Consider the following 15,000-nt stretch of genomic DNA (forward strand, 5'->3'; position numbering starts at 1 on the left):
AAATTAATAAGCTATAATTAAGTTATACTATATAGATTGAAAACAAAATTACTTAACTATAAAAAAAATTAATAAGCTATAATTAAGTTATACTATATAGATTGAAAACTGAGCAGCAAAACAATAAGGTTAACACTTTTATGAATTTTTGTTACATTAACACTTTTTAACAAATTTCCAACAAGTCTGCCAGCAACTGCTATTCAAGTTGAAAGTTATTAGAAAGTAAAAAAGACAGTGAAAGAGCTAACGGTTGACAGAAGACAAAAAAAATGTATAGTGTATGAGCCAGAAAAAATGAAGACAGGTTAATAAAAATGAAGAGAATTTGAAAGTATTTTGAGGAAAAAACTAAAAGATTTTTGAAGGAACAGTTACAGTAAAAAAATGCTAAATGTCATTTGCTAAATGTTAAGTCAAACAAGATTTATTGCTTTCTTAACACAATAAATAGTTCTCCTTACTCTCAAAATAATACAAAAACTGAATTTCTCTGAAAAAAACAATGCAAACCCTGGATTGTTATGCTCTCAGAACAATTAGAACAATAGGAATCAGCTTGTGCTCCAAGAGTACCTCTAGGAGCAGGACTCAATTATTTAATTGTTATCAAGAGTATACTAACAATATAAAATTTAAAAATCTGTTGATGCACAAAAAGTTGGGCAAAAGAGTGAAACAAGTTTTTTGTATGAGTTGTACAAAAGACGCAGTAAAACATGGTAGTGGGAGTGAAGTGGAATTATATGGCATGAAATGGTGTTGGTTATTTAGTACTTAACAATAAATTAATCCTCAAATAAAAAATTCGGCTTAAAAAAAAAAATTAGGAAATATTTTGTGCTTCACTTAGAATATAATTGAAAACAAACTGCTGAAAAACCAAAACCTTCATTAAAAATGGTTTTAGAATGACTTAGATTCCTGATTTGAATCTAATAAAACAAATATGGACTTTATTAGATAAAAAAAAAACATTAATAATTTAGTTAAAGAAAAAATTAAAAAGAAAACTGTTGTTAAATCATGACCTATTTTTTTTAAGCTAACCTTAAGTTCTTATCTTAAGTTTTATGTTTTTTTTGTACAATTATTTTATACGTTTTTAAATTTTTAATCAAATAATTCAAAAACAAAAACAAAAATTATTTCTAAGCTTATAAAGATGCAATTCTATATTTACAAAACTTTATGGAATATATATAAATAAACATATATATATATATATATATATATATATATATATATATATATATATGTTTATAAAAAAATAACAATGAAAACATTAAATTACTTTTTTATCTGAACCAGAAACAATTAGAAATTCCCCTTTAGGAAAATAACTAAGACAGCACGGATCAAATCCAAGAGAGTAATCTTTTCCAATCTATAAAATTTTTTAAGATATAAATAATCAATGAATATTTAAGAAATTAAAAAAAACAATTCAAGTTTCCAGATAAAAACAAGCAATATTTCAAAAATAAGAATGAATAAATGTGGTTGAAACAAATGGTTGATGATATATTTTTGTAAAAATTTACATTATATTAATCAATGTTAATCTGCGGCCACTGGTCAATTTATGATAAGTGCAAATATGACATTTTTTGCAGGAGAAGAGTCTGAAAATTTGATTTGTTGCCATAAATTCGGTAATGATGTTAAATAAATTATTTTTCAAAAAATAAAAATTATTTTTTTCAAAACTATAGCAATTGTTTGACCAAATAAAAGATCTAACAAAATATAACAAAGCTGTATATTTATCTCAAAATGACCAATTTTGCACTTATAGTAAATTGACCAATGGCCACAGATAAATATATATATATATATATATATATATATATATATATATATATATATATATATATATATATATATATATATATATATATATATATATATATATATGTATATATATATATATATATATATATATATATATATATATATATATATATATATATATATATATATATATATATATATATATATATATAGACACACGCAGATTTGTACTAACAAACCTGACCTGTTTTCCACTTAATTGATAAAATGATAACCTTTGTCCCCAATCCCCCACTGCAAGTATATCAGACTCATCTCTAAAATAATACATTACTCATTTCACTCAACATTATAATAACAGCAATACAAAGTATTTTTTTTATTTTGCATAATGCCATATAAAAAAAAAAAAAAATAGTAATTCTAAAATAAAATTTAAAAATATATATTAAAAATAAATATTAAAAATATATATTAAAAATAAATATTAAAAATATATACTAAAAATAAATATTAAAAATATATATTAAAAATAAATATTAAAAAATAGTAATTATAAAAAAAATAAAAAATAGTAATTATTAAACAAAAATAATAAAAAATAGTTAATATAAAATAATAAATAATAGGTATTACAAAATGAAAATTAAAAAAGATATAGTAATTATAAAAAATATTAAAAAAAATAAAAAATAGCCATTACAAATAAAAATTAAAAAATAAAAGTAATTATAAAATAAAGAAAATAAAAAATAGTTATTATAAAATAAAAATTAAAAATGATAATAATAATAATTATAAAATAAAAATTAATAAGAATAATTACTAGAGCTTCAAAAAATTTGTTTTTAAACAAAATAAAACCTACTTTGAAGGATTCCAAGATAAAGTCCAGATTGGAAAACCTCCAGGTCGCTCAATTCTTACTTTCTCTTCGCCAGACTGCCATCAATCACAAATTAAAACGAATATTTAAAAGACAAATGACAACTTTTTCTTTCATAAAACACATAGATATAATTAAGGAAAAAACTATAATGAGCTAATTGTAAATGTATACTAAATGGAATTTTAATTAAAACAAACTTAAAAACTTTTTTTTATACAATTAAAGTTAGAGATAACAGGTGTACTTAGGGTCAGATTTTATTAATGCACTGAAACAAAGTTCAACTTTAAAAGGAGTTTAAAAGGTTAAACTGATATAACCTAATAGTTTTTCTGATAACTATATATAATTATAGTTAATTCAAATATAAATATTTGGTATATCAGATGTTTATATTTGAAAATTTTTTTTTTATACAAATTTAATGTAAAATTTTAAAATGTTTAATATAATATACAATTTTAAATATTTATAGATGTAACTGCCTTGATTTGAATCACAGATGTTTAACTAGTTTTCATTTTTGTTTCTTAATTGAAGAGATTAATTCTAATGTTAAAAGAGATAATTCTAATGTTAAAAGAGATAATTCTAATGTTAAAAGAGATAATTCTAATGTTAAAAAAGATAATTCTAATGTTAAAAGAGATAATTCTAATGTTAAAAGAGATAATTCTAATGTTAAAAGAGATAATTCTAATGTTAAAAGAGATAATTCTAATGTTAAAAGAGATAATTCTAATGTTAAAAGAGATAATTCTAATGTTAAAAGAGATAATTCTAATGTTAAAAGAGATTAATTCTAATGTTAAAAGAGATAATTCTAATGTTAAAAGAGATTAATTCTAATGTTAAAAGAGAGATAATTCTAATGTTGAATAAGAAAAGCCTCTTTAAGATGTACCATATTATTTCCAATTGCCTCCTTACAATGTACCATACTATTGCTATAGACTTTCATATTAAACATTTGACAGAAATACAATTATTTTGACAATTAATGGACCTTTATTTAACAAAGATTATTTATCGATATTTATCAACTCTATTTAAGTCAAAAACATAGTTATTTAGGCAATTTTTTGATGGATCTAGTCTGTTGCTTGAAATTGAAATTAAATACTCATAATTAGTGAATATGTTTAGAGTGTCATACACTCTAAAGATAGTGCTTTATATGGTTTTACTGAAGTATTTCCTTAAAGACCTAAATACTCCCTTTGTCCAGCAGTTGAAGTTAATAGTTGGAATACAAGGGAAAATATTTCTTTATCATATTTTTAGCCAAAGTAATAGCCTAAACATGACTTTTATTGTTTTCTATTAGTAACAATATTGGCCTATCCAATGAAGCTCTTTTAGTTCCTGGTAGTTTCTTTTTCATAATGATAATGAAAAAGATCATTGCAAATGAGGATGTTTTGATGATGAAGATAAAAAAAGAAGCAGGAACAAAATTTCCTATTGCACTTATACAACAAAAATACTAGTTTAGTAGAAGCCTAGCTGTCAATCAAAACAACTCAATAATGAAACTAATACTATCTATAGATAAAATGGTTTCCTAAAAAATCTATAAAGTTTCTAAATATAAAATAGTATTCTAAAAACAACATCGAAAAAACATAATATGCAATAAGAATTCAATAAACTGACCTTATTATCAAACAAACCAACAAAATAAACTTAGGTAAAAGACAACTACATAGCCTAGATACATGACCAGGTAGCTTCATATAAAAGGTCATCTATTACAAAACCCACATTACTTAGAATTTATTAAGATTGTAAAACAATCAGAAAATTTTACTTTACAGGATAAAAAATTTTTTCTAGTCATAACTTGCAGTAATTTTCGTCAAAACATTAAAATGGATAAAATAATTAAAATAGTTTTACCAATTACCTGACTTAACCCTTTCATTATCAGTCACCCGCTATGAGGGTTATGACTTTTTTTAGATAATGTGACCACGCTAAATATTGCATTTAATTATGCAACTAAGGCTAAAAACGATAGTTTGGTGATTGTTTTTCTGACAAACAAAGCAAGGTCTCATTTGTGAAATTCTGACAAGTATTTTTTATTTTTTAACTTTTTAATCAATGATAACATTTCACTTACAATTGTTTTTCTGTATTTTGTTTGGTAACGAAAGGGTTAAACTTTACAAACAATTTCCAATATTAAAGATAAATTAAATTTCAAGTCTAATATTGTTTATAACAGTCAGGTAGCCCTAGGTACAAAGTGGGTAACCTGAGTACACAAACTATTGTCCTACATCAGAATTGTTAATCTCCATTTTTTTAATAAGATAAAAAACATATTAATATAAATTACCTTAGTAAAACATTAATAATATAGTCTTTGTACTTATTTTATCTAACTGTGCTAATCTGTACTTAGTTTTTTATATCTATATTATGAATTAACTATATTTACCCTATTTAACTCACTGCTTGTCTATATAAATATGCATTAATTATATTTATGTTTATACTTATTTCTAAACATCTACCAGCAGAATACCTTATTCCAAATAGTAACAAAGCCATTTGTAAGACCAATTGCCAGATATTGTCCATCATTTGTCCAGCTAAAACAAAGTTTATTACTTTCAACTATTATTAAGTACTAATTTGAACAAATTGAATGCAACTTTTATGATTAAATCAATTATTTAATAAAACTAATAATTCAGTTAGAAAAATAATAATGCAAAGTGGAACCCAAAAAATAAATAGCCGTGTTATAACTTAAAGCTAAAAAAAATACGGTAAAGTGCTCTAAAATGGTAAAAAACGGTATACTCTGTCTTTACTTTAAAAAACAATTTATCAAAAAATATAAGAACCTTTCAAATATATAAGAACCTTTCAAATAAAAAATAAGTAAATGCTTATAATTTTTTGTTTTGAATTCTTCAATTTTATTTTAACTTAGTTAAAATTCTTTTAATTTTTCATATTTAAATTTTATAGAGTTTAATTAGCTTAATAAGCTTGATACAAAAGAGAATGAATTGATACAAAGCTTGATAAAAAAAAGAAAGAAAGATTATTTTGTTTCAAGCTGTCTATATTTTGAAATATTTTTTCATTTTAATAATAACAATGAAAATAGCTATACTACAAATGATGAAAACTATGATCCAAATGATGAAAACTATGATGCAAATGATGAATATTATGATAAATAAAAATGTTATGATAAAAATATGAAAATTGATAAAATCAGAGTTTTAACAAAGTAAAATCAACTTTCTAGGTAGTTAATTTAACTGCAAACAAAACAGGAAAAATAGAAATAAACTGAAAATGAATTAGAAAAAAAACTGAATAAATTGCCTTTTATAGGGTTTTTTTACATTTCTCTGAATATATTAAAACCAAGCATGGCTGCTTTAGTATGAAATTATACTAAATATTAAATTCAGAAAGAATAAGACTGGAATGTCTTGTATACTGGGAACAATATTGCCTTGTATACTGAGAAGGAATAATATTAGGTTGCTTAGTTTATTGTGAAAAAGTAATTTTGATGACGTTATCATCACCAAAAATACCATCATTTTTAATGGAAACTTGACTTAGTTAAGGTCACACTGTGTACTTAGAAATGCACATAAAATGTTCACTAACAAAGAAAAAACAGTAACAACTTTGCATGTCTACAAACCTTGCATACATGCAAAGTTATTAATGATATTCTATTTTTGCACAGTTATTAATAATCCAAAAATGAACATAACTTGATCTAACATTTTTATTTTTCTGCGGTTTGAAAGAAATTATTTGACAGAATAATATAAAGCTGCCAATCCTAGTAACATAATAAAAAATTGTATTACTCTGATTCTTATTGAAGAGAATTAATTTAATACTATTCAAGTATAACTCAAATACAGATAAAATTACTTATTAATATAAAGATCTACAGGGTAAATTAAAAACTTACCTGCAACATAAAGATCTGCAGGGTAACTTGTATTTCTGCACTGATTTTTGCTCCGTAGACCATAATCCTTGAGAAATAACAAGAAAAAACAACTATAAACTATAAAGCAGTACCTTTTTTTTTTAAAAAAAAATTTTAGCTTATTTTTATAAATATTTCTTTAATCAACACAAACTTATATATACAAATACAAGGTATGGCGGCACAAAAATAAATAAAAATACTATGATAAATACAATTACATGATCCAATTGGTGTGTCTTTGCATGTAAGAATGTATTTAGGCCTTAAAAAAATGTATTTTACCTTCTGAAGTAGCACACAAATAAGTAAAACTACTGCGATAAACACATGATTCAATTGGTGCGCTATTATAGACAGTTACATGATCATTATACATGAGTATTATACACAGTTACCGTATTCAATTGGTGTGTCTTTACATGTAAGAATGTATTTGGGCCTTAGTTCACAGAACTTAATTTAACTAATTTAGTTAATTTAACTGTTTTGCAGACACTCTCTTTACAAAAGAATTAATGCAGCTCCGTAAAATTTATAACTAAATTTTTTTTTTTTTTTAAATCTGTTTTTTTTAGGAGACATTATTGGTATGTTTTTATAAGATGCTTTTATTTTTTTTACTTCTTCTGATGTGAAATCAACTTGTGTGGTTTCTTGAGTGGTCCATAGGCCATATTCAACACCTAACTATTCTGCCACCTAAACATTCTTCTTTTATTTAGAGACTTTGAAAGAACCTGTTTTGACCTATAAACTTTATTTGATATAAAAGAACCAAAATTTTGCAACAGCAATAATATTAAAAAATATATTTCTCATTGGTAATTTGCAGTTATAAAGAATATAACAGGTGTAATAATTACAATAACAGGTGTGAAATTTAAACTAATGTTAGTAGTGAATTCAAAGTTTTTTTACATTCTTAAACTTTCGTTGTAAACCTTTGCCTTATTTTTTTGTTTTTTTATTTTTCTTTGTTTTAATAACTTTTCCTTTTAACAGCTTTTCTTTCATTTTCTAACAACGCTTTACTGTTTCTTTTCAACAACACTATACTGTTTCTTTTCAACAAAACTTTACTGTTTCTTTTCAACAACACTTTACTGTTTCTTTTCAACAACACTTTACTGTTTTTTTTCCAACAACACTTTACTGTTTCTTGCTCTATAAGCTTTTCATAAGATCTTTTAACACCATTTAAAAAATGTTATTAAATATAACAGCCTCTGTTTGTGATATACGTTCTGTTATGTTTAAATAAACCTACAAAATGTTATAAATAAAAAACCCGCAGAATTAAATGAACAAAAATGTTAGTGCAAACTATAAACAAAGTTTAATTTTAAAACATACATGTAAAATGATCTTTTTCATTAACCTTAATTAAGTTACTGGAAATGAAGGCTTTTCATGAAGGAAGCTTTACTTTAATAGATATTAAATAATGCAATCAGAAAGGAATAACACAGTCATTTTAAAAACTTTCCTAATATTAATAACAGCAATATAAAGTATTTTTTTATTTTGCATGATGCCCAATAAAAATTTAAAAAAAAATAGTAATTATAAAATTAAAATAATAAAAAATAGTAATTATAGAATAAAAAAATAGTAACTATAAAACAAAATAATAAAAAACTATAAAAAAACACAATATTGACAAATAATGATTTATAAACATATTGAAATTTTACTTTTAAAAATCTGTTACTTATTATTATAAAGTAGTAATTATTTTTTTTACTGTTGTTTATAAAGTATTTGCTTGAACAACAGTATATTTTTTACAAATTAATCTAGGCTAGCAGGACAATAGCCATTTTAAAAGAATTATCTCTTTATTGAAATCAAGCTCCTGGTAAATATTAAATCAAACATTTGTGATAATAAGTTTTAAAAAAGAAATGGAAAGCAGAATGACTTAACCTTTGTCAATTGTTGCCCTATGTCAATATGTAGTTGTAAAAATATATTTATAAAAATATATAACCTTCATAAGCTCTCTTCCTATGGTGTATCTAGGAATGTTTTGAATGACTGCATTATTCCTTTCTGATTGCATTATTTAAGATCTATTAAAGAAAGACTTCCTTCATGAAAAACCTTCATTTCCAGTAACTTCATTAAGATTACTAAAAAAGATCATTTTAAATGAAAAAGACTATTAAATCTTTATTTTTTAATTTTTGATCACTTTTACTTCCAACTCTTTTTTAATCCTTAACTCGGAAGCATGATACTTGTTTCAAAGAACAAACTTGCTACATCAAAAAATATGTTTGTGAGCAGAATGTTTTACAGTTTGTCTACTAGTACACACTAACTATATATTCCAGTCTTGATTAAAAAAATTCATCACTTTTTATTTGCTTAAAACAAGTAGCAAATCTTAAATGTGATCCCTCATCTCTGATAGCTTTGGGCTCACAGTGGCTGATGATCCAAACAAAAAGTTGTTTACTGATAAATATTATTGCACAAATGTTAAAATTCTTGATGAAGGCAACACTCTTAATGATTCCGATATCTGGATATTCAGAACTACAACTGACCTCTCATGAAAACCAATATTAAAATATAAAATGTTTTAAACCTCAAATATAAAACCGTTCTTTATCAAGTTAGATTTATCATACTCCTTGCTATTATTATATATTACTATATTACTTATATTATTATATATTATTATATTACTTATACTATTATATATTACTATATTTCTTATATTATTATATATTACTATATTACTTATATTATTATATATTACTATATTACTTATATTATTATATATTACTATATTATATTATTATATATTACTATATTACTTATATTATTATATATTACTATATTATATTATTATATATTACTATATTACTTATATTATTATATATTACTATATTATATTATTATATATTACTATATTATATTATTATATATTACTATATTACTTATATTATTATATATTACTATATTACTTATATTATTATATATTACTATATTACTTATAATATTATATATTACTATATTACTTATATTATTATATATTACTATATTACTTATATTATTATATATTACTATATTACTTATATTAGCTTTATCTTACTCCTTACTTTATCTATCTTCCATTCTACAAACCTGTAAATGTAAAACCTCTATAAATCTTGTATTCGTACTTGCATAGAAAACTGCTGTCATACTTAGGCTGATTACTTTTAGATATGGTCCAAAAATGCATTTTAAAAGTAGCTGAATATGCTCCAGTTGTCAAGCTTGAACTTTTGTCCAGTTGTTGCACCCCTGTTTTTTATTATTATTACTTATTTATTTAGTTTTTTATTTTATTTTACACATTATTCTTTTATTTATTGTTATTTATATCAACTGAATCTGAAGATTTTTATCATCTTTTGATTTAATTTTAAAACTATTATTTAGTTTTAGTTCTATGCTTTTTTTACTTTGTAAGGTTTATCATTTTAATTCATTTGTAAACTTTGAAAAGTTTGTTATTTAGTTTTTTGAAAAAGGATTAGGTTTTGTTCAAATAAACAAATACAATCCCCTTAAAAAAATATATATAATAGATAAAAACTCTTTGCAAGGTTCAGTATACTTTAGGAAATCTGGAAACAAAGTTTACAAAACATAAATATACATCAATTTGCCCTAGCGATGCCAGTTATCCTTGCTTATATGGTGTCATCAAGCACATAAACCAACTAATAACTACCCAATTTAGATTGAATACCTTTTTCTTCACTACAAATTATACCATGATCGCTGCTCAAGCAAGCTATCAACTCTTATTTTACTTACTTAAATGATAACTTGCAAGTTTCAGCATAGTTGCATCCTTTCAGTCTGAATGGTTCCATAACTTTTATTCTTTGAATTTTTTTCACAAATATCAAAGATTTGGAATTCTTCATGTTTTCCTAACTCATCTATTTACAGCTTTTTTTAAGTCATCTGCCAACTGTTTTGTTTTTTTTAAATTAACTCCTAAACTATACACTGGAGTCACTTGCCAATTAACTACATTAAAGTGTGGTTAATTGGCAAGTGGCTCAAATTGGTTTAATGGCAAGCAACCACTATTTAGGTTTAGGAGTTAAAAAGAAAAAGAGGAGTTAGGTTAGTAATAGCAACTGTCTGATAAAATTCAGCAGGGAATATTGATGTAGTGAGATGTAGATGTACATTTAGGTCAAAGATCTAGATTCATTTAACTATTTAGATCAAATATTTAATTTTAATATTTTTACTAAGATATATTAAGATCAAATATTTATATTAAGATTAAATATTTAATTTTTGTAACAATTTAGGTCTTGTAGTTTCTAGACCTCTGCATTTTGAAATCTAATCAGATGTAGACTTTAAAATTTAATAAAAGTGTTTGCCTAGTAATTACTTGAATAATTAATTAGTAATTTAATTAAGTAGTAATTAACTGAACCAAAACAGTCCAAAATAGAAATAAAAGCTTAAAAATTGCACAGCCTAAAAAGTTGCACATTAATATACACATGAAAATGAAATACTATACTATATAACTCTATATAATGAAAAAGTAATTAGTAGAAAAAAAATATAATAAAAAAATATCGAAAGTAATCAAAATTTTGTGTCCACACTGATAATAAAAATTTCAAATTTTTCCTTTTTTAAAAAATTATTGCTTAAAATTAATTAGAAATACCAAAATCATCCATGGAGCAACTTGCAAGCTGATGCGTGATTGGATTATACTGCAAAGCTTGAATCACACTATTGTGACTAAAAATATGATTTTTATCATTTTGAAAACAATATAACATATTGTTTTCAAAATTTATCTTAATAAGTATTTTAAATAAATTATGTGATATTAGGCTATTATTAAACATTGATAAAATTTATTTTTAAGTTTCTTAAATAAATAATTGTTATTTATTAATCTATATATAGATATGCATGTGCTTACTAGTTTTGCTTATCTTTATAGCATATGACTTTTTCAAAAAAAATTTAAAAAATTTAAAGAAAAGATTGTTGACCCATCCCAAACCCTCATTTGATGTAGCAGCACTCCTTTGCGGCATCAGGTTTTAAGACAGTTAATGTATGTACTAAAGCCCCTGCATTATAAATCCAGTTTAATTTTTATAAAAAGTTTATTCTGATTCTACCTTGTATTTCCGATTTTCTCCTAATTTTTTGCTCCAGTTTCCCAAATTGCCAAGTCAAACTTGAACATTTTTAGAAACTTTTTACTTTTTTTTCCAGGCTTTCCAAGGTCAGTCTGAAACCATTGAAAGCAAATAAATCTCAAATTCAAAACTTAAAAATGAGTAAATCAAAAGTTTTGTTTAGTAGAATTTAAAAATTTTAATTCCAATTTAAAAAACTCTTGGTATCAAATAAAAAACTGTGCATTTTGGGAAGTCAAAACTTTTAGTATCCAAGCAATTATACAAGCCTTTTTCAGGAGACGTGTGGTGTTGCATGCCTTATATGACCACGCATAAAACTTTTTTAATACAACTTGACCATGGCTCCCTGCTTGTTTTAAGCTAATGGGTCTAAAAAATGCACTGAAAAAACAAAAGTAAACTTAAACTAAAATTAAAAATAAACAAACTATAAACTGGAAAGAGAAATAAAAACTAAAAAAAAAATTACAAAACTAAACCAAAAAAACAAAAATCATAAGGAATGATAAAATGTATAAAAAAAAAACAGAGAAAATAAAATTAATATATGTTTTTATTTTAATTTAGTAGTGTTTCACTACAAAGAATTTAGAAAAAATTGATATTTCAAAGTCTTTTAATCCAAGCTTAATTACTTCGAAACTTAACTATTTAAAATTTTGAAACTTTGATATTTTCTAATGAAAAAAGCAAAAAAAAAAAGACATCCATTAGTAGGATTCAAACCCTCATCCATTGCCAATAAAACAGTCGCGCATGAACTGTTGTTAAGTATGTTTCTTTTTTCAACTTATGGTTTGTTTATTTTTAATTTTCTCTTTAAATTAGGTTGATTTTTTCAGCACATTTTTTAAAATACGCAAATTATCCAGATATGCAAAAAAACAGTGGCCAAACTGTCAAAAAAAAAATTGTATGTGTTATGTAAGGTGTGCAACCACACGCGTCTCTTGAAAAGGCTTGAATAAACTACCTTCTAAATGTGACATTATTTTGAGAGATGAAAAATAAGTGAGTACTTTATGCAGAAACTAGGGCGAATAAGTTTTTAGGAGATAAAGAGACTAATGGAGATAATAGGTAGAGATAAAGGAAGTTAATTAAACTATTAATTACATATGTTAAACCTGTTTCACTACAAAGCTTGTTGAAGATGAACAATGTTCATGTTTAGGAGTTTCAAATAAATTTAAAAAATGAGTAGCTTTGTAGACTTTAGTGGAGCAATGAAGCCTCCTTAAGGTGAATTTAATTTAAAAAAAACAACTAAAAAAAACATGTAATTTTCTTACGTATATTTAAGAATTCCTTCTAACTTGTTTGTCCATATGATTACTGTTTTATCTGCTCCACCTGAAGCAAAGTGTTTACCTAAAAGTTAAACTTAAGAGTGTGAATAAAAGTAAAGCAAATAATGTGAATAAAAATGTAAAATTATATTATAATAGATACTGTATTATAATATATATTTAAAATTTTTTCTTGTTTATAAAGCCAAATATGAAATTATACATTAATTATTTCAGTTACAGTTTTTGGATTGGTCACAATACTTAATAATAAAAATGTGTTTCTAATACTTAGATTCTAATTTCTAAGTTTCACACCTGAAAAAAATCTAGAAAACCAATGATTATTTGTAATTGAATTACTTCAACCTAAAAAGGCCTTCGGCTAGTCTTTTTGTATAAAAATTACCAACACCTTCTGGTTAAATAAGTGCAATTTATGTTAAAATTGTAATGAGTTGTGATAAAAAAACTAACAGGGTGAAAAGATAATATCACATTAGTTTTACTTGGCAACAATGAATCCTAGATACTTATGAATCCTAGATATTTATTAATCCAAGAACTAGCATTAGTAATAGTGCATATGTGAGTACTGTTACGTAATCATATTTTGCTTGTTAAAAGAACCAATTAATAAAACTCTTTGAATAAGTAATAGTACTTGTGTTTATGTATGTGTGTGCACATGTGTGTAAATTGATATTTAATTATGTCTACCTACCACTTTTAGCATAAGCTACGCAATAAACAGTCTCTTTGTGACCATTACAAGGTCGTATGAGAGAACCATCAGATGCATCATACACCTAACAAATACAAAAAAAAATATTTTAGATGAAAAATAAAAATAGATTAAAAAAAAGTCATGTCTCCACATGTTAGCCATTTTGGCAAACATGTGGAGACATGTTTAGGCAAGATAAGTGAATAGTTCAAAACATTGAACTTAATAACACAATGTAAACAGTGTGCATTATGCATGTTCTGATTTTGGTTTACTAAAAAAAGATACACATGTGTACTAGAGTGTTTCTCAAAACAAAGTTTAAAAAAAAAGTCTGCTCTTAACTATGAATTGTGTGCTGCATATTTTATATTTTAAAAGTTAGCTCGCAAAAATCATCTTCAGGGTTGATCAAGACCTTTGAACATTCTACAGTTTTCTAATGTAATCAGAAAAAAGTTCTCCATTGTGTCAACCTGGGTATTAAAATATATAAAAAAATCAAAATTAATAATAATTTTAAAATGTCTACAAAAATTTAAAAAAACCTAAAAAACAAACCTTGAAAACAAGTTTAATTTAAAATATATAAAAAATCTCCAAAGTGGCCATCAATATTAATTAATTCATCTTTAAGCGCCTTTTCAATCACATTAATATCTTTTCCAGAGAAATACATAACAGTGTCATCAACGTACATAATAATGTTACTATTAGTTAAACAGTTATTAAAATAAATAATAAATAGCAATAGGCTCAATACGGATCCCTGAGGAATGCCCAATTTTGATTTGAAGTTATGAGATCTATCTCAGTTATGAAGTCATGAAGTTATGAGATTTATTTAAATCTTAATGTGTATATTTTAATAAATACTTTTTTAATATGATATACTTTTTCTGCATGCTTGTCTCTATACCAACATTTTTTTTTTAATTATTGGTGTTGTCTAAATTTAGGAGGGGTATGGTTTTGTATGTGTGTGTATATACATATACATATATGTGTGTGTGTGTATATATATATATATATATATATATATATATATATATATATATATATATATATATATATATATATAAATATATATATATATATATATATATATATATATATATATC

The 15,000-nt window shown here is 23.8% G+C and overlaps 1 protein-coding gene across 1 annotated transcript in view; it reads right to left on the reverse strand.

The window, feature by feature from the left end:
• The window catches only part of LOC100205553 (intraflagellar transport protein 122 homolog), a 73,863-nt gene that overhangs the window by 44,235 nt on the left and 14,628 nt on the right, over positions 1–15,000 (reverse strand). The window contains exons 3-10 of the mRNA XM_065818275.1: positions 13,877–13,961; positions 13,156–13,234; positions 11,371–11,447; positions 6,645–6,711; positions 5,217–5,283; positions 2,663–2,736; positions 2,039–2,111; positions 1,295–1,387 (exon numbers count right to left, since the gene is read on the reverse strand). Coding sequence (XP_065674347.1) covers positions 1,295–1,387; positions 2,039–2,111; positions 2,663–2,736; positions 5,217–5,283; positions 6,645–6,711; positions 11,371–11,447; positions 13,156–13,234; positions 13,877–13,961 — 615 coding nt within the window. The remainder of the gene's footprint in view (positions 1–1,294; positions 1,388–2,038; positions 2,112–2,662; positions 2,737–5,216; positions 5,284–6,644; positions 6,712–11,370; positions 11,448–13,155; positions 13,235–13,876; positions 13,962–15,000) is intronic.

This window comes from Hydra vulgaris, chromosome 14 (assembly GCF_038396675.1).
Source record: "Hydra vulgaris chromosome 14, alternate assembly HydraT2T_AEP".
In the NCBI taxonomy this organism is placed as follows: Eukaryota; Metazoa; Cnidaria; class Hydrozoa; order Anthoathecata; family Hydridae; genus Hydra; species Hydra vulgaris.